The 27,253-nt window shown below is 44.4% G+C and overlaps 1 protein-coding gene across 1 annotated transcript; it reads left to right on the forward strand.

The window, feature by feature from the left end:
- Positions 1 to 4,169: 4,169 nt before the first annotated feature.
- PSMA5 (proteasome 20S subunit alpha 5) lies at positions 4,170 to 24,333 on the forward strand. The gene is made up of 9 exons (XM_056844454.1): positions 4,170 to 4,203; positions 6,813 to 6,879; positions 11,587 to 11,713; positions 12,817 to 12,884; positions 14,660 to 14,767; positions 14,865 to 14,923; positions 19,146 to 19,248; positions 20,221 to 20,307; positions 24,057 to 24,333. Exons 1-9 carry the CDS (start codon positions 4,175 to 4,177, stop codon positions 24,132 to 24,134), a joined length of 726 nt encoding a protein of 241 aa, XP_056700432.1. The 5' UTR covers positions 4,170 to 4,174; the 3' UTR covers positions 24,135 to 24,333.
- Positions 24,334 to 27,253: the final 2,920 nt, after the last annotated feature.

Below are 27,253 nucleotides of genomic sequence, written 5' to 3' on the forward strand. Positions count from 1 at the left end.
ACCATGGGAAGTAAATGAGGCCTAGGTTCTATCCCTGTTGTGATATTTCATTATGTGTTTATTTGTGATGTGAGGAACTAGCAACTTTGAAATCACATTTCCTCATTATTTTTCAAGCTTGCACTCTTCTGTGCTGGATGAACAATACCTCTATAGCTACCCCCAGGTCAATTTTATCGTCTCAAAACTGGGTGGTATGCTTAGATTCAGATTAATATCCAGAAAGTGTGGCAACTCTAACCTGACTTTGGTTCTTGTAGGTTATCCGGGCTGTGTAACCATGGTCTTGGTATTTTCTTTCCTGACGTTTCGCCCGCAGCTATGGCAGGCATCTTCAGAGGAGTCACACTGAAGGACAGTGTCTCTCAGTGTCAAGTGTGTAGGAAGAGTAATATATAGTCAGAAGGGGGTTGGGTTTGAGCTGAGTCATTGTCCTGCAAAGTATTAAAGGTAATGTGCAAATAATTGTCCTGTAAGTATCAAGATACTTACTATCAAGATGCTAATGAGGGTGTGGTATGTTAATGTGGAACCATTGTATCCTGAAGTGATTTGTTAACATGTGGAATCGAAGGCTAATCCACATGGCTATTGTGGACTGTAGTCTTTGTTAGTCTGGAGGTTTTCAGGACAGGATGCCAAGCCTTATTCATTCTTAAACTCTTTTCTGTTAAAGTTGTGCTGATGTTTATGAATTTCAATGGCTTCTCTGTGCAATCTGACAAAATAGTTGGTAGAATTGTCCAGTATTTCAGTGTCTTGGAATATGACCCTGTGTCCTGTTTGGGTCAGTCCATGTTCAGCCACTGCTGATTTCTCAGGTTGGCCACTGCTGATTTCTTAGAGGCTACCTGGCAACCCTATCTATCTAGTACCTGGAGGTTGGCAACCCTAGTCTACTTAGAAATAACTCTTATGCTATTCAATGGGGCTTACTGCCAGGAAAGTACTCTAACCTGACTATTCCCAAGGAAAGTCAACGATAAGTGCCTATCGCCCCTACTCCTCTCCCAGGACTCTGCCTCTTTTGCAAAAGCAGCTGTAGTTTTTGGCATCTCCAAAATACAGTAAATTAAATGTTTGGCAGATGCAATGGACAGCATAGGGTTTTATTATAGGCTTGTATGTAATGCAACCTGAAACCCACTTGTGAGCCTCCTTCTCTTGAATCACTATTTAAGCCTTGGACTTTACACCTCCAGCATATTTCCTTATGCGATAGAACAGAGTCCTCTTGCGCTGCTCTGCTTATGGCTGGCTCAGCATTCCTCCTATATTTAGGGAACTTGAACTGTGAAATTTAAAGCGTACCACAAAGACAGTGTATTTTAATATTTTAAAATTCTTTTTTGAAATCCAGGCTTTCTAGGAATATGACTGATGCAAAAAACCAAAATAACATCCCAACTTGTGACACAGAATGGTGTAATGGGACGTGTTCTAGGGTGTATGCCTAGATGGCCAGAGGCTACTGAGTGCAAGGGAACATGTGAGTACATTATAGATCTGAGCTTGGTTCATGATGGCATTAGTCAAAGGAGAGGAGGATAAATCTGCCTGATTAGGCTAAGGACCTTGGAGCATAGGATTGTCTTATTCCCTCAGCGCTTTGTGAACAATCCTAAGCAGGTCAATTTTAGGGTTGCCAGGTCCCTCTTCATCACTGGTTGGAGGTTTTTGGAGTGGAGCCTGAAGAGGGTGTGGTTTGGGGAGGGGAGGGACTTCAATGCCATAGAGTCCAATTGCCAAAGTGGCCATTTTCTTTAGGTGAGCTGATCTCTATCGCCTGGAGATAAGTTGTGATAGCAGGAGATCTCAATCTATATGGTTGCAAAGTGCCCGGTGGTGGCGGGCAAACCCCCGCCAATCCGTCCAGCTGAGGGTCAGCAGGCAGTCATGCACAAGTGCCTGCACACTGCAGAAGGTCACTTCTGGTTTATACCTGGCAGAGAAGAGGGGGGACCTGGCAACCCTATCTATCTAGTACCTGGAGGTTGGCAACCCTAGTCTACTTAGAAATAACTCTTATGCTATTCAATGGGGCTTACTGCCAGGAAAGTACTCTTCAGATGGCAGCCTCTGTCTCCTGCCATGCTGATCCAGGCTTCTTTAGCTTCCAGCCCCAACTACAGCAATGTGATCTATATTGAGCTGCCCTTGAAGATGATTCAGAAGCTTCAGCTGGTACAGAATGCAGCTGCTGGCTTCTGTTGAATGCTGAGAGGCGTGCATGTAATCGGTGCCAGTTACATTACCAATTTGATTCCCATTTCAGGGTGCTAGTCTAAATCTTGAAATCCCTGAAAGATCTGAGCCAGTGTGGTGTAGTGGTTAAGAGTGGTGGACTCTGATCTGGGGAAAGGGTTCAATTCCCCACTTCTCCACATGAAGCCTGCTGGGTGAGCTTGGGCCAGTCACAGTTCTCTCAGAACTCTCTCAGCCCCACCTACCTCACAAGGTGCCTGTGGGAAGAGGAAGGGAATGTGATTGTAAGCCGCTTTGAGACACCTTAAGGTAGAGAAAAGCAGGGTATAAAAACCAGCTCTTTTTCATATTTGAAGGACTACCTGTCCTTATATGATCCCCCAATTCAGCTGAGATCTGGCCAACAGGTCACTACTAAGTAATGGGCAGCAAACTTTGGGAAGTATAATTTCTAAATGGATTGGTCAGTGGGCAAGTTGACAGTAGCAGAGATAAAACAATGTGGCATTAGAGACTAGGGGGTTAGGTTCATACTGTGAGAATGGACACATATAAAGGTAAAATGCCATTTCTCATGAACAGGGCAATGTGTTCTGGTGGTGTGTTATGCACTCTTTGTCTTTACTGATTGATGTAAGCTGCTTTTGGAGATGATTATTAAATAAGTGGGCTATAAATATAACAAGCAATGCACCTGGTAAAATATACAATTTTAGCAGTGCAAGGGACATGATGCGCAGAGCGATCCGAAGCATGTTTATTCACAGTAAGTCTCACGGAGTTCAACAGAGTTTATTGTGATTTAAATATGTTGGTTTTATTTTAAGAGAAAAGGTGGTTCATGAAGTCCAGTACCAACAGGACAGGGCAGGAGAACAGATGTTATCATACTACTGGCCCCCTCCTATATCATCTCTTGCTGGGCCACTCGCACCAATTCTCTAGCTACTGCACTAGCACAGCAGCTGGTCAGAGGAAGGCAGTGCATGTACTTTAGCCCTGTAACAAACTGCATCCGGAGACTGAGAAATACTTTTGTATCAGTTTATTTTTTATTTCTGCAACTCATTTGTACCCTGCCTTTCTCCCTAATGAGAACCTAGAGCAGCTTACAGCATTCTCCTCTCTTCCATTTTATCCTCACAACAACCCTGTGAGGTAGGACAGGCTAAGAGAATGTTACTGGCCCAAGGTCACCCAGTGAGCTTCCATGGCACGTCTCAACCTATTAATTGCCTCGACTTCCACCTTGAGAAAGGCAGATTATCAATAAACCAGGAAATGTTCAGTAAGGAGCTTTTGGGCTATGTGTGTGTGTGTGGCATTCTAGGGCTGGCAAACCATCATAGCTCCGTGATCGCGTGCTTGAATCAGCAGAGCACACGGATAATGCCCCAGTTTCAATATTTAGCATCTCTAGTCTCAAAAAAACTTGGGCAGCTCAATGGGGAAGAGCCCTGGCTGAGAACAGAGAGGGCTATTTGCTGCCAGCTCGTGAGATTATTGATCTGACTGAATGCAAGGCAGCTTCTGATTAGCAGCGCTGCTTTCGTGATTAGAAAATCGTACCATAAAGAACCTAGGAAGTATTCTTAACGCGCTACCGAGGGCAGGCATGGTTGTGATCCGTCGCAGGCAAACCAGCACAGCACGGTTCCCCTAACAAGGCAGGGCGGGACTATTGATCGTCATAGGCCCTGGCAACCGGGAGCCAATCATCGGTCGGGACGAGTGTTCCCCGGACCAATTGCACGATGGCGTTGTAAAATCCCGCTTCGGAGCCCTATTGGCCAGGGGGGGGCTCGACGTGCGCGGCCTCTATTCCACGCATGCGCGGTGCGCCGGAGTGTGTGAAACCGGGTGCTGCGCTGACAGGGCCGCAGCCGTCCTTGGCTAGAGTGGGGTTCGAACCGGGACTTTCCGCCTTCGTCGCCCCGCGCGCATATTCCAGTTTCCCCCCGTCGCCAGCATGTTCCTCACTCGCTCTGAGTATGACAGGTGAGCGCGGGCAGGGTCGGCGGGTGCGCGGCCTGGGCCTGGTCTGGGGCTGAGTCACCGCGGGCGGGCGGCCTGGGCCTCCGAGTGCCTGCTGAAGCAAGGACGCCTGAAGCGGTCTCCGTGGTCTCCTGGGGGCCGCTTCCTTCCTGCCCTCGATCTCAAGCTCGCGGCTGGCCGCTCTGGGGGTCCGCAGGGGTCTGCGCGGGTGCCTTTTGCTCTCCCTTCGGGCCGCGGGGTTCAGCCCGCCCTCGATTAGCACCAGCCTGCATGGTGTGGAGAAGTGGTCCATGGAAGTGTTTGGGTTTCTGCTGTAATCCTAAAACCGAGTCAGGTAGTAGATGTGATTCGAGTCGGGGGTGTCCGTCTTGCGCTCAGCGAAAGTTCATCCTACAAACAGAACTCAGTTTCTGAGACTCTCTTTATTTCTCTCTGTCATACGCAAAATGTTCCAGGCTGCTTTGTCTCTTTTTTTTTTTACTCAGCCAGATTTTTTTGGGGCGGGGAACAGGACTTTACTAAATCTAAACAGCAAGTTCTCAGGTGTTCCCACTTGTGTAACAGTTAATGTTTCTTTCACCTTGCAAAATTTGAGATTTATTTTTACTTACATTGCTAGTTTGTTGCAACAACCCGTCACTACCTGTTTGTTTAGGGGGAAAGCATTTCCATTTTGGTGTTAGACAAAAGAATACTGAGTTGCAGTGGAGGAGCTATGTTCCTTGCTCAGGCTGCTTGCTGTCCATACACTTACAGACAGGGGTTACACAGTATTAATAGGTTTTCTAGGAGAACTTTACATAATTCCTGCCTATGGCAGATGGATCCTTAACTGTGCTGAGAAACTGTAATACAGTTTTAGATTACTTTTGTGTAAGCAGGGCCTCAGCCAATTTCCTTAGTCACAGCAATGACTCTTCCAGCTTTTGGTTTCATTTTCAGTTATGCTGAACTGGGTGCAGTTCATGAATGGTTTATTGAACCCCATCAGATTAAAGTTCAGTATATCAACACAGAATTTCTTTGCTCAGAAACTGATAGCTAGACAGCTGTTTTTGTTGTTGTTCCACGATTTAGTTGTTGTTTTGCTATGATTTATTTAGGGTGAGAAGGGAACTGTGTGTGTGTGTAAAGTGCCGTCAACTTGCAGCCGACTTATGGCGACCACTTATGGGCTTTTTAAAGCCAAAAGTCTAACAGGTGGTTCGCCAGTGGAGAAGGGAACTACCATGGGCAAAATTGTCAGACAGTATGCTATATAAATACATTAATAAATCGTCAAAGGAGTTCATATGCAGAAAATCTCCAATGTATTTGGCTACTTCAAATAAACACTTCAAAGTGTTTTGGGAAATAAAATAATTTTAATGGAAATTACTGAAAGAACCAGTCGCTTCTGGATTGTATTACCTGTGAAGATGTTGGTGCGCTGGCAAACAAAGAGGCGAGGTGAGGATTGTTCATGCTTCATGCAAGCCAAGATTCATTGGTGCTACTAGCATCTCAGGGGGTTGCCATGGACTTGACTGGTGGCTATGTAGGCCTGGGAGGTAGTAAGGGGCGTAAGTCATTCCTGTTGCCTTCTGTTCTACTGCTGACTCCATCAGTGCCACTAGTGGTTGAGTTGCTGGAGTCGAGATCTAGACCTGGGTGCCAAGCAAAATGGTCCAGTGAATCATTGTTGGAATGTTTGCCAGAGGTTACCTTCCTCTGCTTTATTCAATAAAGAGTGAACGTAGATCTGCTGAAGATACATACTTCTGTCTCCACTCTATTTCAATCTGCCTGTATTACTTTAGAAACAAGTCAAAACTGAGAAGCAGTGATGTGGGGCAGAAATTGTACCAAAAGCAAGCATTTTCCAATGCTGTCCAGGCTTGTACGTGGTGTATTTACCTTCTTTTGCTAGCATTATTTAATATTCAAATAATTTAAATTAGAAAAGGATTCCCTGAAAAATGGATTAAAGTTAGTGCTGATGGGTTGAGAAACAGATATACTTGCACCTTCTACACATTTGCCTATTTGTATAAAGAAAATCTAATGAGAGTTCTTATGTCTTACTTTCTTATTAAAAAAATATGCCAAATCAAGACTTTAACATTATCTACTGCATTTTGGCACTTTCGAAGTCTGTAATTGTATTGCTGCTTATTCCTGAGTAAGCATAAATATAACTCTGAGTTCTGTTTTATTTTTGTTTTAATCATTTATATCCCACTCCCTACATCAAAGGTGCTCAAGATGACTCCATCCAATATAAATATTCCAGCGTAAAACATTAAAATCACATATAAAGACATAAGTTGAAAACATGTTTCTAACTGGAAGCAAAAATTTAGCACATATTGCCAGTCAGATGTCTCTGGGAACAGGAACACCTTCCCATAACTGAGGAACAGGGAGTACAGCTCACAATAATTACCATAGTAATCATGCACTTTCTTATGGGAGAGGGCTATTCTTTAATGCCCTGTGTGGTCTGGGGTCCGGATATTTGAAGATCATAAGCAGCACTTTCTTTGATTATAAATCAATCCATTGTAAATTGATTGTAAATCAATCCATTGTAAATCCTTTTGTTGTACTTTACTTTTTTCTTTTAATTATAGGGGTGTGAATACCTTTTCTCCAGAGGGAAGATTATTCCAAGTGGAGTATGCCATTGAAGCTATAAAGGTACTATAAGCATCTAAATAATGTTTTAAGCATAACACATAACCTGTTGTGTTCAGGGGTTTCTCAAGGGTGGATGATTCGAATGAGTAACTAAATGTATCTAAAACATTTTAGGTTTGGACTAAAATGTACAATATTATTGAAAGCATGCTGTTTATTTGGCGTACAGAAGCTAAGATGGTGTTAGTCAGGTAGCTGATTGGTCATATGTTTCACACAAGCAGTTCAAGCCAGTGACTTTTGTCTCTGGTTGCATGTACTGCTGTTTGGAAGGAGGCAGCCAGTAGCAGTAGCCCTGCTTCTTCCTGATTGTTACAGAGGTGGGAGGGGGGGATAAGCATTCCTCACTCCACTATTGTGGGTCAGCCAGCCTGATGGTCAGTGAATTTTGTGTTTGTGCTGTCAACTGCTTCTTTTGTGGGGTGGGGATACTACAGCAGTAATGCATTACCAGATTCTTGAGTATCCCAGTTTTAAACTATATATGTTTTTAATCCTCATGCCCCATGGTCAAGGAAATAGCTTTAAAGGGTGCTGCTAGAAGCTTTGATATGCAAACAGGGGCTTCCTGTGGACATAAGAAGAGCCCTGCTGGATCAGACCAATGGTCCCATCTAGTCCAGCATCCTGTTTCACAGAGTAGCCAACCCTGGAGGGCAAAACAAGTGGCACAGAGGCCAAATCCCTCCCCTGCTGCTGTCTCCCAGCAGTAGTATTCAGAGGTTTGCTGCTTCTGTCGATGAAGGCTTGCTTCAGTCACCTGAGGATGCTTCAAATCCTTCCTTCCCTACAACTATCTGTACTTCCTCTGTGCTGTGTTACACGCTATCGTTGCCATAGTGGTTTCTTTTACCCCATTTTATCATTTAAAACCAAAATCTCTCCTGATATAGCAAGAGGTCATTTCATATGTAGAATCATAGATTTGGAAGGGGTCACACAGGCCATCTAGTCCAACCCCCTGCTTAATGCAGGATCAGCCTAGAGCATCCCTGACAAGTGTTTGTCCAGTCTCTGTTTAAAGACTGCCAGTGACGGGGAGTTCACCACCTCCCTAAGTAGTCGATTCCACTGTTGAACAACTTTTACTGAAAAATTTTTCACCCTAATATCCAGCTGGTAGTTTTCTGCCTGCAATTTGAACCCATTATTGTGAGCCCTATCCTCTGCTGTCAACAGGAATAGCTAGCTCCCTGCCCTCCTCTGAAGGACAGCCCTTCAAATACTTAAAGACAGTAATCATGGCCCCCCTCAGCCGCCTCTTGTCCAGACGAAATCCCTAGAAGTCCCTCGGCCTTTCTTTGTAGGGCTTGGTCTCCAGGTCCCTGATCATGCTCGTCACTCTCCTCTGCACTTGCTCCATTCTGTCCACATCCTTTTTGAAGTGAGGCCTCCAGAACATCACACAATATTCCAGGTGCAGCCTGACCAATTCAGTGTACAGTGGAATTATGATATCTTCCAATTTGGATGTTATGCCTCTTTTGATACACCCCAAGATTGCATTAACCTTTTTTTGTGCTGTATCACAGTGGCTGCTCATATTTAACTTATGGTCTACCAGTAACTCAGGATCTTGTTCACACACACTGCTACCCAGAAGTGTATCCCCCATCCAGTATGCTTGCTTCTCATTCAGAACTTGGCACTTATCCTTGTTGAATTGCATCTTGTTCACATCCGCCCACTTTTCCTATGTGCTCAGATCTCGCTGAATTCTATATCTTCTGAGGTGTTCACTGCTCCTCCCCGCTTGGTGTCATCTGCAACTTTGTTTTATTAGGAAATAACAGGTTGGTCTGGTTATCAGAAACTTGCGTAATTTGTATAGTTATAGTAATTAGACATGGCTAGTTTGTATAATCTTGCTTTACAGACTGCATACTTGATCCTTGATCCTATAGTGTGCTAAAAGCCAGTTCGTACTTACCTTTCTCCTGTTATTTCCAAAAATGAGTAAATTTATTTGTGGGAGATGACAGCCTTGGAGCTTGGCCATAGCAGTTTCCATGGTGTTAAAGTTTCAATACAGAACCACAGAGAAATTACTGTAGCCATGAATCCTAAGCCTCCCGGCTGTCTTGTTATATGGTATGCATGAGTTAGAGAACTCCTATGCATAGAGAAAGTGAGGTGCATTGATTTAAATCAAGTTTCAAACTTCTGAATTTATAATTACTGAAGATTAATCTTTACACAGTAATAAATGTATGTAACAAGCTATGGATAAGTCGGCAACTAAATAGAGTATACTGCCCAGTTGTACAATTCAAAACCTCTGGTCATGCAACACACATTTCTTTTGCAGAACTGTATATTTCTTTACGAGAACAATGCAATTAAGGGCTGCTGTTCCTCTACATGTAAGAACACCAACCAAAATCACACTGTCCAGAACTGTCCAGAAGCAAGGGCTGATAAATACTGGCAGAACAGTGTTTCTTCACAGTATGAAAAATACTGGCAGAACAGTGTTTCTTCACAGTATGAAAATGTGCTTTGGTTGAAAGAAATAATTTTTGCAATAATTTGACCTCCTGTCTTATATTTATTATGGTTGACCTCAGGAGTAATCCCTCCTGTATTTTTATATAGAAATGCAGGTTTTAACTCATTTGCTGAATTCAGACATAATGTCAAACCTTGGTTGGCTGATAAATCAGTCTTCTGTTTCTGAAAACAGAAAGCCAGATTCATAAATGCAATAGCCCTTCCCCATTGTTTTCCTCCAGTATCTGATATTCATAGAGAGACTGAACACAGAATTCCCACTTAGCTATAATGCTAAAAACTATAAGTGGTGAATTTACCTTGGTGAATTTATCTAATCCTCTTTTAAAGTTATCTAGCGACACTAAAGCACAGTGCAACACTTTGATAGCAAATTCCACAGCAATTGTGTGAAGAAGTTCTTCCTTGTGTCTTAATTAGTCAGTGTAATTGGGAAACCCATAATCTGGTATCATATGTGTGAGATAAATTCTAACTCCCCCAGCTTAGAGAGCCGGCATGCTGTAGTGGTTAAGAGCAGCAGACTCTAATATGGAGAACCAGGTTCAATTCCCCACTCCTCCACATGAAGCCTGCTGGGTGATCTTGGGCCAGTCATAGTTCTTTCAGAACTCTCTCAGCCCATGTGGAGGCAGGCAATGGCAAACCACCTCGAAATGTTCTCTTGCCTTGAAAACCTTATGGGGTCACCATAAGTTAGCTGTGACTTGACAGCACTTTCCACCACCATAGCTGCTTTATTTATACAGATCACCCTGATAATATTTGTTTTGACTCTCTCATAGTTCTGATACTAGATAAAGGCTTTCATGGTAGAAGGTACTGAGGCAGAATTCACTAGAAATTCAGTCATAATCACTAGTTAGTCCTTGAACTTCTCTGTGCAAGAACTCCTTATTATGTCCAAGTCCCACGGCAAGGACATTGACAGAACTGTAGATCAGGCAGATTCTACCCTATCACTGATGGCCAAAATCTCTCTGTATCTGCTCCCCTCCCCGACCTGCATACAAATACATTTAAGCAGGTTGGATTTGGCATGCACGTACACAGGCCATCCCATGCACACATACATAGGCAACCGCTGTCCATGCATGGAGTCACTCACTACTCTGTAGAGAATGGGATGCTAGGGAAGATTACAGGTGGATGGCTTGGTTCTTCCTTCCATGGCCCTGGACTGCTACCTGAGAGGGGAATGGAGCCCAGCTAGGAATATTGGGGGAAGTGGGCAGGCTGGCCTTGGGCACCTGGTCTGCTGAATTCCAAAGTCAGCCTATGCAGTGACTCTGATACAACCTCTTCTTGCGCAGCTGGGAGTAGGAGAGGAGGAAGAGAGAGCATGCAAGGAATGTCTCGGCAGCACCAGAGGAGGCAGCAACTGCTAACTAGCAGCTCAGCAAAATGAAAAGTTGTGCTGGATAATCAAGGCCTCCCCTTCCCTTTCTGTCTGTGGCTCTGTGTGTGTGTATAGGTTTTGCACATGGACACAATTAAAAACATTGCTTTAAAATGAATAAAATACACTTACATGAGAGACACATTTTTGAGAGCAGTGTATCCTTGAAAGAAGAAAGAAAACTGGAAAAGTCTGTACTAAATAGGTACAACTGAAGGGTAAAGGAGATACCATTCTGCATATGGGAAGGAAGATTATTTGTTTTGTGCTCTTGCATAACCATGTATTGTCCTTTTTATGCTCTGACTGCCTGAGCTCTGCATTTGCTTCAGTTCCAAAATATTCATATTTTCTCTTGTGCAAACAAGAATACTTCCTTATTATATGAAAACATGCTGCTATGCCCAGTACATAACTACAGCTTGTTTCTGGAATGTTCTGGGCCTATAGTTGTCTCCTAACAGGCAAAGACGCACAGGCTATGGTGAGCAAATGGTTTTAGATTGTTAGATGTTTTTTCTTGGGTTTGGGCAAGTAGAATTGTATAATATAGTACCAGAAGTGACACAGAGTAGTACTGTGCAAAAATATACCCTCCTAGATAATGTAAATATTCTGTTCAGTTATAAATATTTTTGGTGGCTATATTAATTACTTGGTAATTGCTCATAACTGTATAAAGTACTGCTGTAATTCTGGGTCTAGTTACCACATATAATGTAGGTTGAAATAATTCTCTCCAAATTCTGTGCAATACCTAACATTTGGCAGTGATGATGCTTTCTTTTCTTTTTAAGCTTGGTTCCACAGCAATTGGAATTCAGACAGCAGAAGGGGTTTGCCTGGCTGTGGAGAAGAGGATCACCTCCCCACTTATGGAACCCAGCAGTATTGAGAAAATTGTAGAAATAGATTCTCACATAGGTAAAAGTAATGAAAGTTTGTTCATTCCTGCAGCAAAGCCTATTGTGTACTTCCAGCATACATGAGAATAAAAACCTTCCTCAGCAGAGCATTTAATGAGAAATGCATTCTGAAATACAGTCTACAGAATTGTGTGCTGACTATATTCAGTGTGGAGTTAATGTTCGTTGGTAATGGTCGTTGGTGTTCCAGGCTCTAAGCCAGCAGGACATAGTTGCGGGAGTAGGAAGCAGCAGCTGTAGCTTGCTTCTGTTTGACCTCAGTAATGAAAGTTTGTCCCCAAATTTAGAATTTGGAGGGCAGGGAATTGCAATATAAACGCTTGATCCCCAGCCAATTTCTATCATGGAAGCTTACTGATTGGCCCACTAATGTTAGCCTGTCCTCTGTGCTCAAGACAGTTTCTTGCACATAGGTATGCGCACGCCCCAGTGAACGCTGCCAATTTAAAGTAGTCTGTGTGATGAAAACTGAAGCTTGCTTTTGAGGACATACTTTTCCTTGTAGCTTTTTCTGTAGGGCAGGTAGTTACTTTCTCCTCACTGCTTTAATGTTGAAGACACCTGTAAGGATTTTGTGATTTCCTAATCAACCCTTTAAGCATGTACCATAGATGTTTTCATGTTTATCTAAGTGATAACCCGAAATGACTTTGTACAGTGTCTAATTTTGTGGCCAATTTAACTTCTAGAGCTCCTCCTTGGCCCTTTAAAAGAGGTCTTTAAAAGAGATCTTCAACATGCTCTCCAGATGTAAATGAGCATCTCAGTTTTATACTGGCTGTGGGCAGGAGTCTGACTTGCCATCTCAGTCTTTCCTCCGTATTTCTGACCATATTGGAGCTTTTTGGCTGGAGATGGAGTGATGAAGAGGCTAGTTTACTGGATGCTTTGGTAATCCAAATGGTAATCTATGGCACCAGTACTAGTAAAGTCTACCTTTTAGTAATTGATTTGAATTTTATTAGCTTCTTTTGGCTTCCAGCAATTGAGACACAATGTGATGGTGATTGGCTGCATATTTTGTGGGGAATGAAACTAACTCATTGGAAAATGTACTGCTTGATGACAAATTCTTGTTGGTATATCTTCATCTTTCTCAAGGTTGTGCAATGAGTGGTTTAATAGCTGATGCAAAGACATTGATCGACAAAGCAAGAGTTGAGACACAGGTAACACATTGCCATCTGAGTTTCCTCTTTTTGCCCTTTTTGTTACCATCTTTCATACGCTAGTCAATAGCAGCAACAAAACTGAGCAGAGAGCCATCTGAAGTTCTTCCCTTGAACAAAGGTACTAAATGTTCCATAGAAATCATTTCTGTAAGGCAAGGGAGTGTTCCTCCTTCCATCTTCACTCTCTCCCTCCTTTGAATATGGCTGGGAAATTGGTGATTACCTGGAACTAACCACATTTTGTTTGTGACATGCACATCTGGTGAAAAGGCAACATGTCTTTTATCCTATTGTCTACAAACACTGGTTCTAAACCACAAATTCATCTTGATTTGGAATCCTGGTTTGTAGGCAGGAGAATGAACTACGGATTATCATTTTCACAAGATGCAGTTGCCATAATGAACTATGATTAGCTGCAAACCAGTAAATTGTTTCCCAGCTGTGCATGTGGAAAGGAAGGAGAGGGAGCATGCAAGCCCTAAAACTTCCTGGTTGATTCTTGTCAGAAACTGAGGTTTGTTAGCAAAATCTGCATATAGTCAATGTACAGTATGCAAGGTTGCTTTGCACTAGTCAGGGTAGGGTTTTGTAAAATAAGCTGCAGGCATACATGGTTTAAGGACACATTTTTCTGTAGCAGGATGCATTTTATATTTCTAGAGTCTGAATTTAGTATTCTGTGATAAAAGTGGGTACCCTGTCCTTGTATTTTTATAGCTCTGACCTGATCATATCTCAAAGCCTTGGGAAACTCTGGAGAGGTGCTACATTACAGATGTGGGACGTGCTACTGTGAAGCAGCCAAAGATGCTTTCTGAGAGATTTCAGATGAATAGATAATTGAATATAAATATTCTAAAACAAGCGCCTTCCCTTAATCTTGCCCTGTTTGTAACTTCAGGTTTCAGGTCACTAAATGAGTATGTCTGAATAATACAGAACCTCTTAGCTGGAATGTTCTTCTAAGCAGGTTGTCTGAACTCATTCCTAGGAAGCTTCCAATGCCATCATAGCTCCCTGGAACTACTTTTCTGTGTGCAGCTGGGGTATTATTTAAACTTATGCATGGGACCCATTTAATTGGCTACTGCCTATGTGGTAGGGTCATTAAAGATCACCCTAACTATGTGAGAGTCACTGAAGAAAAACAGATTCCATGTGTTTAGGGTGATATTTTAAAGGGACCCTGGGTAGACTGTATTGGGAATGGTATAGTTATAACATATTGGCTTAGATTGCTGGGTAGGTGATACAGGTATTTTAGTAGGAATGGCTGACTCATGCTCCTTAAATCTATCCACCTCTGCCCAGATTCCTTTTATTCCCATTCTGATATTACATTGGAAGTGCTATATAAATGTCTCCCATAGCGCATCATGTCTGCTGCTTCCAGTGTGCCACCAGGAGAGGAACAAGGGATGGCATTTTCAAGCACACACAGGCTGAGAATAGAGAGAACCTTCCCTGTCCTAGCTGTTCAGATAGGGTGGAGCTGATAAGGTCATCACTGGGAATGATCCAGTTCCCAAGCTGAAGAATTTTGCCATTTCTGTACTTAAAAGTTAAAGTTGAACAATGCAGTTACATGAATTGTTTACTCAGAAGTAAGCGCCATTGAATTCAGTGAGACCTACTCTCAAGGGTACACAGGATTGCTGCCTGTCATCAGAACTTTGCCTCGAGCGTGTTCTGGTGACTTGTGTTGTGGGGAGTGGGGAGAAGCCAGCATATGAAAAGGGATACATAAACCAATCTCTTTCTTTTCTCAGAATCACTGGTTTACATACAATGAAATTATGACTGTAGAGAGTGTGACACAGGCAGTGTCCAATTTAGCATTACAGTTTGGAGAAGAAGATGCTGATCCAGGAGCAATGGTGAGTAAATGCTTGTGTAGGTTATCTTAATGTCTGTTTTGCATTTGCCTTAAGCAGTCACTGAACCAGTCTTGATCCTTCTTTGATTTTGTTCCAGTCAAGGCCATTTGGTGTGGCACTACTCTTCGGCGGAGTTGATGAAAAGGGACCTCAGCTGTAAGTTTGGCTTTTTCTTCTTCCCTCTTGTTCATGTGCGCCTTCAGCGGCAGAATATCATGCCTAAAGGGCTGCTACTTGATCACAATAAGAGATGTCCAGGAAATGAGTGGACAACACAAGTTGATTGTCCCAGATTGCCCCTGCAGCATGCCACCCCAGGACCTCCACGGCTGCCCCGGGGTTGACTGAGAAGAGCAGCCAGAGCATGGAGGTGGCCCACACTGCAGCGACAAGCTGCGACGCCAGCAGGGTGCAAGTTGCCACTAACAGCTTCGCAGCCAGCTCAAGCTCCCGCAGCGCAGGGGCTCTTGAGGCCGGGTGGGCTCAGCTGGCAGACGTGGTTGAGGCTGCTGCCTATTGGTCGATGTTCCAGGAAAGCATGGAGATCCGACTGGGAAGGCCTGAGATCCTCTGCAATACCCCGCCTGCTGCCACCAAACAGAATGGCAGAAGAGTGCGGGCGGGAATTCAAATGGCCAGGAAGTCCACACGGGGGAAGTGGGGAACGCTATGGGAGGCAGGGAAGGACGGCAAGCAGCTGGTCCCTATATGGCAGCATGGGGGTGGAGCAGGGGAGGAGACAAGACAAGGCTGTCTCTATAAAAGCTGGCAGGAGTGGAGGCTGAGGAGGATTGTTCCTGGCTGCCTTAACGCTCAGCTCTACAGGCAAAGTGGAAACCACAGAGGGGGAAGACAGCTCGGACTCCCCCTCTGACTGGTCTGAGGCAGAGGAAACTCCACTGAGCCACCTCGGGAGAAAAGGGGGTGCCTGTTTTTGCCCCCCCCCCGGCTGGGGATTGGCCTCACATTGATTGAGAATGTTGCACCAGTGTCCAGACTTCACAATTGCTATAAGGACTAGTGGCAACACAAAAAACTGTTATCTAGTATAGAAATGAGCAGAGGTAATATGGTGAGGCAACACTGGAGGCTGCTTACTTGTAAATTATTGCTTAGTTCCTGCACAGCCTTTTGCTGTTGATTCTGTTATGATGGGATCTGAAATGATGGGATAATATGATGGATTTGACTCAGGAGCCTCTGCTGATGCCTCTGGAGCTCTGCTGGTATGAGCCACTGTTTGCTGCTGCAGTTTCGCTTCTCTATGTTGTTTCATGCCCTGACCTGGATGACCTAGGCTAGCCCAATCTCATCAGATCTCAGAAGCTAAGCAGGGTCGGCCCTGGTTACAATCTGGTGGGAGACCACCAAGGAAGTCCAGAGTCGCTGCACAGAGGCAGGCAGTGGCAGTCCACCTCTGAACATCTCTTGCGTTGAAGACTACAGGATCGCCATAAGTCAGCTGCGACTTGACAGCACTTTCCATCACCAGCAGCATGTTTCATAGCCATGTGTACTCAGTGCTGCCTGAGTGGCATACTCTTGTACAGGATATAACATTTGCATGAATCCTGAATGATTGAATAGGTGAAGTTCAGACTGAAAGGGGGAAGAGCGAAATATTCCTTAGCCCTTTTTCAAAAGGCTCAGAAGAGCCACCAGTAACATAATATCTGTAGTCTGCTGTGGCATTCCTTAGGTGGGGTTGGGGAAGCATTTGTAATTAGAAGCCCTGTGTGCTTCAACGAACCGAGTTCTCTTTAAAGGAACAAGCCTTCCTAAATGCATTAGGGGAGACTACTCAGCTTGAAAGCTGTGTGAAAAGTTAATCTTTGTTTTATTTCCCATCATGTTGAGCATTATTGGCACTGCTATATAAGCTGTCTTGGTTGCACTTAAAATAAGTTGGTAAGTTTCTACCAAGGCGATTGCTTTCAAATGCAAACAACTGCACTTATGTGCTTCTGTTGATCAGTTCACTGCAGTGTTGAAAGTATCAGTTTGTAAAAATGTATTCTCTTAAAAATAGGTTGTTCTATGGGTGCTACCAAGGCTTTTAAAAAATAACCCAGTTGTAGGCTTATAGATCTGAAGATGCCAACTTGGTGTGTGAATTTAACCAGTGGATGTATTTGACTGTCTTCCCCTTAAGGTCACAACCTGAGCTCCTATATTTTCCTAAACACATAGGCTTGGATCAGTATATAATCTATTACGTTTTAGTCCTGTCCTTCCACCAGGGAGCTCAGGGTAACTTGCATGGTTATTCTCCCCTTCTCCATTTTATGCTTGCAGAAGCCAAAGGTCTCCATACATGAATGCAAAGCACTTCTATTCAAAGTAATTGATCTCTCCCTCTCCCTCCCAAATTCTGGCATACACGCTATCCCCAAAGCTACCCTGGACCTCTAGGGTATGTTTAAGGGAATGGGAAGGGCTACAGTGGATTTAGAGAATAGAAGAATGTTAGTGCACACTGTGCAGTTCTTGAGATCCAAGGCATCTATTGGTCTCATAGTTATTTCAGATGTAACACTGGCTGTCATGCTGTACATAATTTTTTTGTCTGCCATGTACACACTACTCCTACCACAAGAGGTCAGGCTTGCAAGCCCCCCTCTGAATCCCATACTGAGCTTTTGCTTCTCCTGGCTTCTGGCTGCAAGCGAGAGTATTGCATTACTAGTAATGTGTTACTAAAGATTCTTCTCTGGACCCAGGAGATTTGAATAACCATCGTCCAGTCTCAAGATGTACCATTCTTGAGCAAGATGATTGAATGGCGGATGGACAACTGCAAGGATTACTTTATGAAGTAGATCGTTTGGCTCCTTTCTGGTTTCAGTCCGAATTATGGGACTGAAACAGCCTTGGTCACCCTAGTGGATGGCCGGCACCAGGAGATGGAAAGGAGTGCAACCCTGTTGATTCTCCGGAATCTCTCTTAATACTGTTGATGATGGGATCCTTCTGAACTGCCTTTCTAGGTAGGGACTGGGAGGCATCATTTTGCAGTAGTTTCAGTCCTGCCTGGAAGGTAGGTTTCAGAAGGTGGTGCAGGGGACTTCTCCTTGGCCCTGGCTATGCAAGGTTCTGTCTTGTCCCCCATGCTTTTTAACATCTGCATGAAACTGCTAGGTGAGATCATCTTGAGAATTGCTCTGAGTTGTCACCAATAGGTGGATGCCACTGAGCTCTGTTTTGCATTTCCAGCAGATTCCAGTGAGGCTGTGCCTGGGGCCGTTTTGAATTAGTGCCTGGGGCCGTTTTGGGATGGATGAGGACTAATAAATCTAAATGCCAGCAAGACAGAGTAGCTGTTGGTGAGGTTGAAGGTCTGTGTGTGTGCTGTCAAGTCACAGCTGACCTATGGTGACCCCATAGTGTTCAGGGAAAGAGACGTTCATAGGTGGTTTGCCATTGCCTGCCTCTGCATGGGCTGAGAGTGTTCTATGAGAACTGACAGGCCCAAGATCACCCAGCAGGCTTCATGTGGAGGAGTGGGGAATCAAACCTGGTTCTGCAGATTAGAGTCTGGCACTCTTAACCACTACACCACACTGGTTGAAGGACTGACTGGGTATTGAGGAGTCTCCTGTTCCAGATGAGGCCGCACTCCCCCTAAAGGAGCAGGTTGGCAGCTTGGGGTGCTGCTGGACCTGGGCCTCCAGTTGGGTAAGTGGGTTGCAGTGGTGGCCAGAAGCACCTTTCACCAGCTTTGCCAAATTAACCAGCCTTTCCTGGGTAAAAAAGATCTTGCTGCTGTGCTGAATGCCCTGATAACATCTAGACTAGCTTACTGTAATTTGGTGTCTATGGGGCCACCTTTGAAGAGTGTGTGGAGCCTACCATTGGTACAGAATGCTGTGGCAAGAATGTTGACTAGTGTGGGTCATGGGGATCATATCACTCCAGTCTTGTTCTATTTATACTGACTTCCAGTTTGCTTCTGGGCCCAAATAAAGGTGATATTATTGACCTTTAAAGCCCCAAATGGCTTGGAAACAGCATACCTTAAGGACCTCCTGTTCCCATATGAACCTTACGGACCATTGCAGTCATCTTCAGGTGCCCCATCATCTAAGGTGACAAAAGACCTTCTCAACTGTGTTACCAAAGTTGTGGAACTCCTTCCCCAGAATTTCTGGGAAGTCTACCCAGACTTTCAGATTGTATTAATATGCCTGTCTCTATTGTTGTCTTCTGAAGACCTTTTTGTTTCATTGAGCATTAACCCTCCTTCCTGTTTATGTTTTTGATTTTTCGTAACTATTTGACAACTTGAGGGTCCCGATTGGGTGGAAAGATGGCATGGAAATGTTTTAAATAAATATGTATATTCTGGATCTTAAGGATTTCCTTCTGTTTTTTTGTGTAGGTTTCACATGGACCCTTCTGGGACGTTTGTACAGTGTGATGCAAAAGCAATTGGATCAGCTTCAGAAGGAGCACAAAGCTCCCTTCAAGAAGTTTATCACAAGGTAATAGCATGAAGTCTGAACAATGTTTCGGCTAATTTGTTCATCCCATAAAACAATGATTGCTATTCCTTGGTGGGAGTGTAAAAGGGGCGGGACATTCACTCTTGCATTGAATACAATAAGAACTGGTTTGTGGTTGATATGATCTTGGGCCACTATCTTTGTTGAAGAAATGAAGTAAAATAATTCCTCCTGTTGAAGATGGGCATTTCTGGGAACAACATCATTTACTTCCTTTTAAAATGTATGTCACAAATACATGTGGGACTCCTCTGAAGTATTATAGATCTAATTACTAGCATACTTGATAGCTTTTAAAGAGAAGAATGTAATTCAGTGCTTGTGGATATGCATCTTTGGCAGTTGGATATCTCTTCAGCCCATTACAGCATTAATTTAAGTTGCCAAGTTTGCTTTATGTCTGAGATTTCCTTATGCAGAACTTCCCCAGACAACACTTACTGTAAGGCAAATTACTTTTTAGCATGGCTAAATAACACCTGTGTGCTAATATCTGATTTTAAAGCCCAGTATTTACCTGCTTGGTAGATGCCTTTCTGTTATGACCAACAATCTAAGATTAAAAATCTACTCATAAGGTGAGAGAGCATTGGTTATGGTTCAACTGCAAAGTTACCTTTGTATCAATTTGTTGTTTCCACAATATGGGCAAAGATTTTGAATGCTACCTGGATTTAGGAATAATTAATTTTATTTCATCCGTTCAATCATAACCATGTGAACAATGGCCCTGTTTAGCTGTTTGTGTGCAGTGGCTTATATAGAGCAGACAGCAGTTTAGGCCACCGCATCACTTTGCCAGTTTTGGAAAGAATCACCAAATCTGCATTGAATGGCTGCACTCAAATGGCTTTGCCACATGGTGTCAGCTTCCACATGGTTACATAACGCATCTTTCTTCATAGATGCATCAGCCCTTAGTATCTAATTTTTGTGACTTTTTTAAAACAGTCAATGACACTGAAAGAAGCGATCAAGTCATCACTTATCATTCTAAAACAAGTTATGGAAGAAAAACTGAATGCAACTAACATTGAGGTATGTATTTCACTCTTGATAAAAGTAAAAGTGTTCTGTCAATGGCTGGGACACTTGTTAATGGGAGCCATATGGCCCTCCAGGTAATTATCTACAGATCTTGGAAGGTATTCAGAACTTTGGTTGCAAATGGAAGGCATTTGGAATTTTAGGCAGCCCCTTTGCCTCAGTTAAAATGACTCCTGACAGCAAGCAAAGTCAGGTTGCTTTATAATGTACACTAAAGATAAAATCTCAGATCATTGCTGTTCACTGTAGACTTAAAATGGCACAGAGCTAATGGGGCTCAAACCTAACAATAAGGAGTCAGTTGATGGTCATCAGGCACAAGAGTTTAATTGGATACATGCCTGAGATTTGTGTGTCATGTGCATACATCATAAATACACCTATATAAAACTGCCTTGTCTGAAGTGCTGTTTTTTATTTTCTGTTTTTATTAGAAATTTATAAGATAACATACAAAAAACATACAACTTGCATTCATTCCCATACTTCCAGTGTGTTCCATCTTCCAGGTGATTCAGTATTTTGTCGCCTTTTCTACATTTGCCATAACTATTTTCTACCCTTAACATATCTATTTCTTACTTCAGTTCTTTGTTCTATCTATATTGATTATTCTGCTATACAGTATTGAAATTTCCTGTTACCTCTGTCTGTTACTTTATATTTTTAATTTGGCATACTCATAATATGGTTCCCTTTCTGAAATTCATCAGACAATCTTCCTTTCAACAAATTGGAAAGTCTTGCCATCACTGCATATTCAGTCATTTTTCCTGTCCATTTTTTCCAATTCTGGAATGTCTCTTTGTTTCCACGTTGATGCCAGGACCAGTGCTGCTTTTGTAGCCTTATTTTTTTTTTTTACTGGTGGGGCATAATGTTGTGTACTTGGGTTAAAGGTTAAGAACCAAAGGACTGGAGTGAGGGAATGCTGAGATGGCTTAATATGTTGGCTTGTTTTTTTATCCCACCCTTCCTCCAAGTCAGTCAGGGCAGTGTGCATATATACTCCTTCCCTCATTGTATCCCTTAACCCTATAAGGTAGGTTAGGCTGAGATTTTACACTGGTTTGTTGCTTTATTAGGGATGGCATACTGCTGGCAATTTTTAAAGATCTTGTGCCTATCCCTGATGCTTTAGGCTATGATGGGGTGGTTCATGAAAGCCCATAACCCAGTGATGGCGAACCTTCTAGAGACTGAGTGCCCAAACTGCAACCCAAAACCCACTCATCCACCGCCAAGTGCCAACACGGCAATTCAACCTAAACACTGAGGCTTCAGCCCAGCTCCAGGCTTGGCATGCCCTCGGCTGTGGCTTACCTGCTACCCGAGATCCTTTAACTACAGCGGCTGGGGATTGATTCTGGATCCTCTGCATACCAAGCAGAGGCTTTTCCCCTGAGCCACAGCCCCTCCTCATGAGGCTGCTTTATCCTGAACCAGCCCATTGGTGCATCAGTACTGTCCACCCAGATGGGCAGCGGCTCTCCAGGGTCTCAGGCAGAGAATGACTGCCCCCCAGAAGCGTGTCCTGGGCGGGCCGCCAAAACCCAGCCCAAACCAGGACTCCCCTGAAACCCGGCGCCTGCCCGCAGGGCCGTCCGCCACCGGGGAGCAGGAAGACCCACCACTGCCCCAACCCCCAGCCTGCCCAGAGCCCCCGGGAGACACGACATCGTCCAGGGGAGCCGGGCAGGGCGGGCACGAAACCGCCGGCTGCCTGCAGCACCTGTCCCGCCGCAGCCCAGCTGGTCGGCGGTCGACCGGCCCCGCCCCCAACTGCTCCAAGGCCCCTGGGAGATGCAGAAGCATCGGGGAGGCTGGGCAGAGCAAGCGCAGGGCCACAGGGGCCCGCCGCCCCACCCCCACCCAACCCAGCTGGGGGGGTGGCAGGGAGAGGAGGCGGTGCCTGCCCCGTGACTGAGACGACGTGGTCCGTCTCCCTGACGGGGGGCGGGGCAGTCGCAAGGGCCAGGGGGCCAGGCAAGGCAAGCAGCCAATGGTGCGGCCCCCAGGGCAACAACCCCACCCTCGCTCCAGCCCAGGCGATGGGCCTGCCCCTCCCCGTGCCACTGCAGGGCGAGTGTGGGGTTCGCGCTGGCGGCCTGGGGCCTGGTGCGCTCCTTGGCCCACTGGCGGCGCCTCCACCGCGCCCGGCCTGGCCTCCGGAGGGAGGCGTCAGAGAGCGCCCCCTCCGAAGGGGGCGCAGTGCGGCCACCACGCAGAAAGCGGAGGAGCGCCCCGCCCGCCCCGTCCATGGCACCACCAGTGCTGCTCCCGGGGGCCCTGGCCCCACTGCCCCTCGCCTCCCAGCCCCGCGGCCCCCGACGGCAGCGCTTCCCCGACGGAGGCGACCCCGCTGGCGGACCTGCCCGAGCACAACCCGAGCTACCCCTGGGCCTGGCCGTGTGTGGGCCCCGCACCCAGCCCGGCCCCGTAGGCGCCGGTGGGGAACAGCAGCAGAATGGGGGCGGGCGGGGCAGAGCTGGAGAGGCAAGCGGCGCCGACAAACAGATGAGCTGCGGCCGACCCTTTGCCTTCCGCCCCGCTAGCGCTCGTCCGATGCCCAGCTGGCCGGCAGGCCACTCAGAAGCTGGCAGCGCGTGTCTCCGCCTTCCCTTGCCCCCCCCCCTCGCTCGTCCTCCTGTCTCCCGGACGTTTGTGGGGAGGTCCCTCGCTGTGCTCCTCTCTCGTGCCAGCCGCAGCTCAGCTGAGGGAGAGGGAGAGAGCTGCGTGCCGGCAGAGAGGGCTACGCGTGCCATAGGTTCGCCAACACGGCCATAACCCTTAGATGCCTCAGCTTGCTCACTAATTGTTCTGTCTTCCCTTTCATTCTTTACATTTGTCTATGGACATTAGACTCTGCTTGTAGGGGTCTTACCTATCCACCAATCTAAATGTTTCCACTTAAAACGGAGTTAAAGGAAATCAGAACATGGGATTGTTGATTTCAGCAACACTCAGATATGCATAATGCCATATTGTCACCATGGTTGTGGAAAGTGCCATCTAGTCACAGCTGACTTATGGCGATCCTGTAAGGTTTTCAAGGCAAGAGATGAACAGAGGTGTTTTGTCATCACCTGCCTCAGTGTAGCAACCCTGAAGTTCCTTGATGGTTTCCCATTCAAGAGCCAACCAGGGCTCACCCTGCTTTAGCTTCCGAGATGAGATTGGGCTAGCTTGGGCCATTGGAAATAAATTGAGCTGAGTGTGGTCAGCATGCTGGTTGCACCTTACCACAAATATCAGAACAAGTTCTTCCTAGAGTTTTATGTTAATGTAAACATACACAAACTTTCTTTAACACTTAAAACATGTCCTGACCTGGATAGCAGAGGCTAGCTTGATCTCGTCAGATCTCGGAAGCTAAGGAGGGACAGCACTGATTAGTACTTGAATGGGTGACCATCAAGGGTATCTAGGGTTGCTAGGCAGAGGCAGGCAATGGCAAACCCCATCTATTCGTCTCTTGTCTTTAAAACCTTATGGGGTTGCCATAAGCCGGCTGTGACGTGACGGCACACACACAAAAGCTCTCCTAGCAAAGGCTTCTTGGTTCTGCTGTAGGGTTTGTTAGAAGTCATTTTAGAGTTTGCTATTTCAGGAACCAAAAGAGTTCAGCTGGTCTTATTAGCAGAATCTTTTCCACGTGTAGTAAGTTGGCTGCCCCTTGTGTGAGCTGTCACTTCATTATGTACATAGGCATATGTAACCCTTTCTTCCTGTACTTGCAGCTTGCAACAGTGGAGCCTGGGATGAAGTTCCATATGTACACGAAAGAGGAACTTGAGGATGTCATCAAGGATATTTGATGAGGGGGAGGACCTCTCCAACTGCCTCATTCCCTGATCACAGCAAACTGACTCTTCGGTTTTTTCCAGTGCCCGTAACTTTATTTCAGCAGCACATATGCCTGCTCTTAAACAATGGCTCAAAAGGTTTTTTTACAGTTTCTGTACATAAAAAAGATCTTCAGTAAGAGGAAACTAGAATAAATCATTTTGTTACTCTTATCTCAATTTCTTCTATAATAAAGTTTTGGGTTGGGGAAAATGGTTTAAATTGATACTGAGTTAAACTGTGTATCTTATGCAGCCAGCCTCTCACTCATTCATCGCTTCTTTCCCTAGTATCTGGCACACTCTGGAGTTGCACTGCAGTGCTTCTGCAACCCTGACTGGCTCCTTTTTGAGCACCATTTTTGTTTCAATGGCCTCTAGCATCAATGATTAGGAGGAAGTCAGATTTGAAGCAAAAAAAGTGCTGAGGCAGCAGGTTTTCAGGGCAGCAAACAGCAACGAATCCGTGCAAAAAAGGTAAGCTTTTAGGGTACAACTTGGGGGGCGCAGTCCCTTTTCCCCAAACTAAAAATATTCCCCTCCCCTCAAATTCAGTGCTGCATTAATTAAAACAACAAAAATAAGTGAGATTATGCATTGTACCTAACGGTTAAAACTGCTTTAGAGCACTGCATTAATATCTGGTTATAGCTGGGGTGTGATACCTTTCTAATCTAATGTTAGTGCTGTGCTGAGTTCTCTTTCCCTTTTCTGGGCAGCAGTGTTTGTAACCGAACTCCCAGACATTTCATGGCCTCCACAAGCCACCTCTGGAGTTTCTTTTCTAGCTAGTCAGATGACACAGCTTCTCATGTGGACCATGTGATTTTAACAAGGCAACAAATGCTTTTGACTACTGAATTCATCTCCTGCACCCTGCTGAAATGGCATGTACATTAAAACGCCTTTCATAGGCAGGACAACCTTACATATTTACAACTGTTTATATTTTATTTTCCCTTCTGTATTCCTGTTGAAAAGTATATACTTCCATCCCGAACAGGAAGTGAACACCTAGCTTGGTGGCCTGCTGGTTTCATCATTGTATCTTAAATTTTTGGGGTAACAATCTTATCTGTTTTAATTTGATATTCTGGCTAGCTGGCATTTGTTAGCTTTGTTTTCAGCTTAGAACAGAGGGCCATTGGCCAGTTACCTGAGGTGAATGAGGGTGTGGGCACTTCCGTTGGGTATCAACAGATGAGATTCCTAACCACTGAAAGATCCAGGTCTTGAATTATTTCTCAAATTGTTATGAAAATAAATGAGCTTGGAAATCTTTTAAACTAGCCTTTTACTAGATTTTCTCATCTTATGAAGACCTAGAAAAGAGGTATTGTGTAGGGGCCATTTGTGCAAAGAATCAAGGAATTTTTTTATTGGAAAGGTTGGTAGATGCTTATTATGTTTTTGTGTCAAAGGTCTGATTACAGCGCACCAAATATGAGGAAAATTAACACAGGTGATTGTGTGTATCCCATTAGACTGTGCTTTGGCTAAGCAGGCTTAATGAACATTAAATAATAGTCTGGATAATAGTTAACACATAATAGTTAGACTGATTTGGTACAAAAGGCACTGTAGGGCTGTGAGTGAGTGGCATGAATATACATGGAGGCTATACAGTTTCTGTGGAAGAAAGATGTGAAGGATGCAAAGTGTAAGAGAGATGACAGATAAAATGCGTTCTGCAATGAGAATGGTGTGTTTAAAACCAAAGGTAAGTGACATGAGTCCTTTCAGGAGATAGAATGATTCCTTTTATATAGCTGTTGCTTGGCTTGTGCAAAAAATAAAAAAAAATAAAACCTTCCCTAGCTCTTGAAAGACAAAGGCTTTTTATGTTCTTTCTTACGGCATACTAGCTGGTACCAGTTACCATGTGATCCTGTACAATTTCTCTCCGATCAGAAAACATGACTTTGTTCTAACATCTGATCTAGTGGCTTGGGACCAGAAGCAACGAGTTTTGAACTGCTGCCGGTCATCCAGCAAGTTTATTCTTCAAAAGAACATTCTTGGTCCAGATACACTTCTTTTTTTCAATTTTAAAGAAATGTGTCATAGCAGTGAGGCAAGTATTTACAGCTCTTATTGCTATACTGCTCCCCAACATTTGATCTAAAACTCTTTACAAGTACGATAGAACTAAAAACTATAACACTAGAGCATGTCATACCAGTAAACTACCAAATCATTAAAGAACTGAGTCACAATCTTAAATTCATCAGCCAATAACATCAAAGCGGCAAACCCTAAAAATCATCCAATCACTTGAGCCCTCAAATGTCTGGGTGACTTAAAGGGTTTTGGCCTGGCACTGAAAAATGAAGAGGGCAGATGGCAGAATTCCATAAGCAGTAACTGTACTTGGATGAGTGGCACAAGTTGTCTGGAAGTTGTTACTGGCCCTGGCCATGATGATTCCTCCTTACAGGGCAGGAGGGAGGGGAGCAGAGGTGGAATGGGAGGCCAAAATAGCCCCAGAAAGGGCCCTGATTCTACACCCTGTCTTTTACTGACAGAAACCAAGGTTAAAAGGCTGGCAACCTTCACATTGTCCACTGAGAAAGGTGGTACCCATTTCTTAATGATATAGTACTGCATCTATTTTGAGGTAGTCTGAGTCTTTTATCAGGCTTGTAAAAAGATCAACTGTTTATAGCTCCAGTCTCTGGATTTAAGTAACTACAGATAGGGTTATGTTGACACATATATTGATAACTGCTATTTTTACTTATGTGTACTGCTTTTCAGCTTTCAGCTTTCTTTTTAGCTTTCTTTTTAAAATTCGGCTTCTGTGCCCAGAACTTGATCTTGGTGGCCAGTGACACATCCTTACATTTCAGAATCTTTTCTAGCTCCTTCATGGCTGCTCTTCCCAGTCTCAATCTACTTCTGATTTCTTGGTTGCAGTCTCCCTTTTGGTTGATGATGGAGCGAAGGAATAGAAAGTCTTGAAAAGTTCAATTTTCTCATTGTCCAACTTAAATTGAGTAATTCTCCAGTAGTGATTACTTTTCTTGATGTTCAGCTGCTGTCCTGCTTTGGCACTTTCTCCTTGAACTTTCAGCAGTAGTCGTTTCAAGTCT

The sequence above is a fragment of the Euleptes europaea genome, chromosome 2 (genome assembly GCF_029931775.1).
Source record: "Euleptes europaea isolate rEulEur1 chromosome 2, rEulEur1.hap1, whole genome shotgun sequence".
NCBI lineage: Eukaryota > Metazoa > Chordata > Lepidosauria > Squamata > Sphaerodactylidae > Euleptes > Euleptes europaea.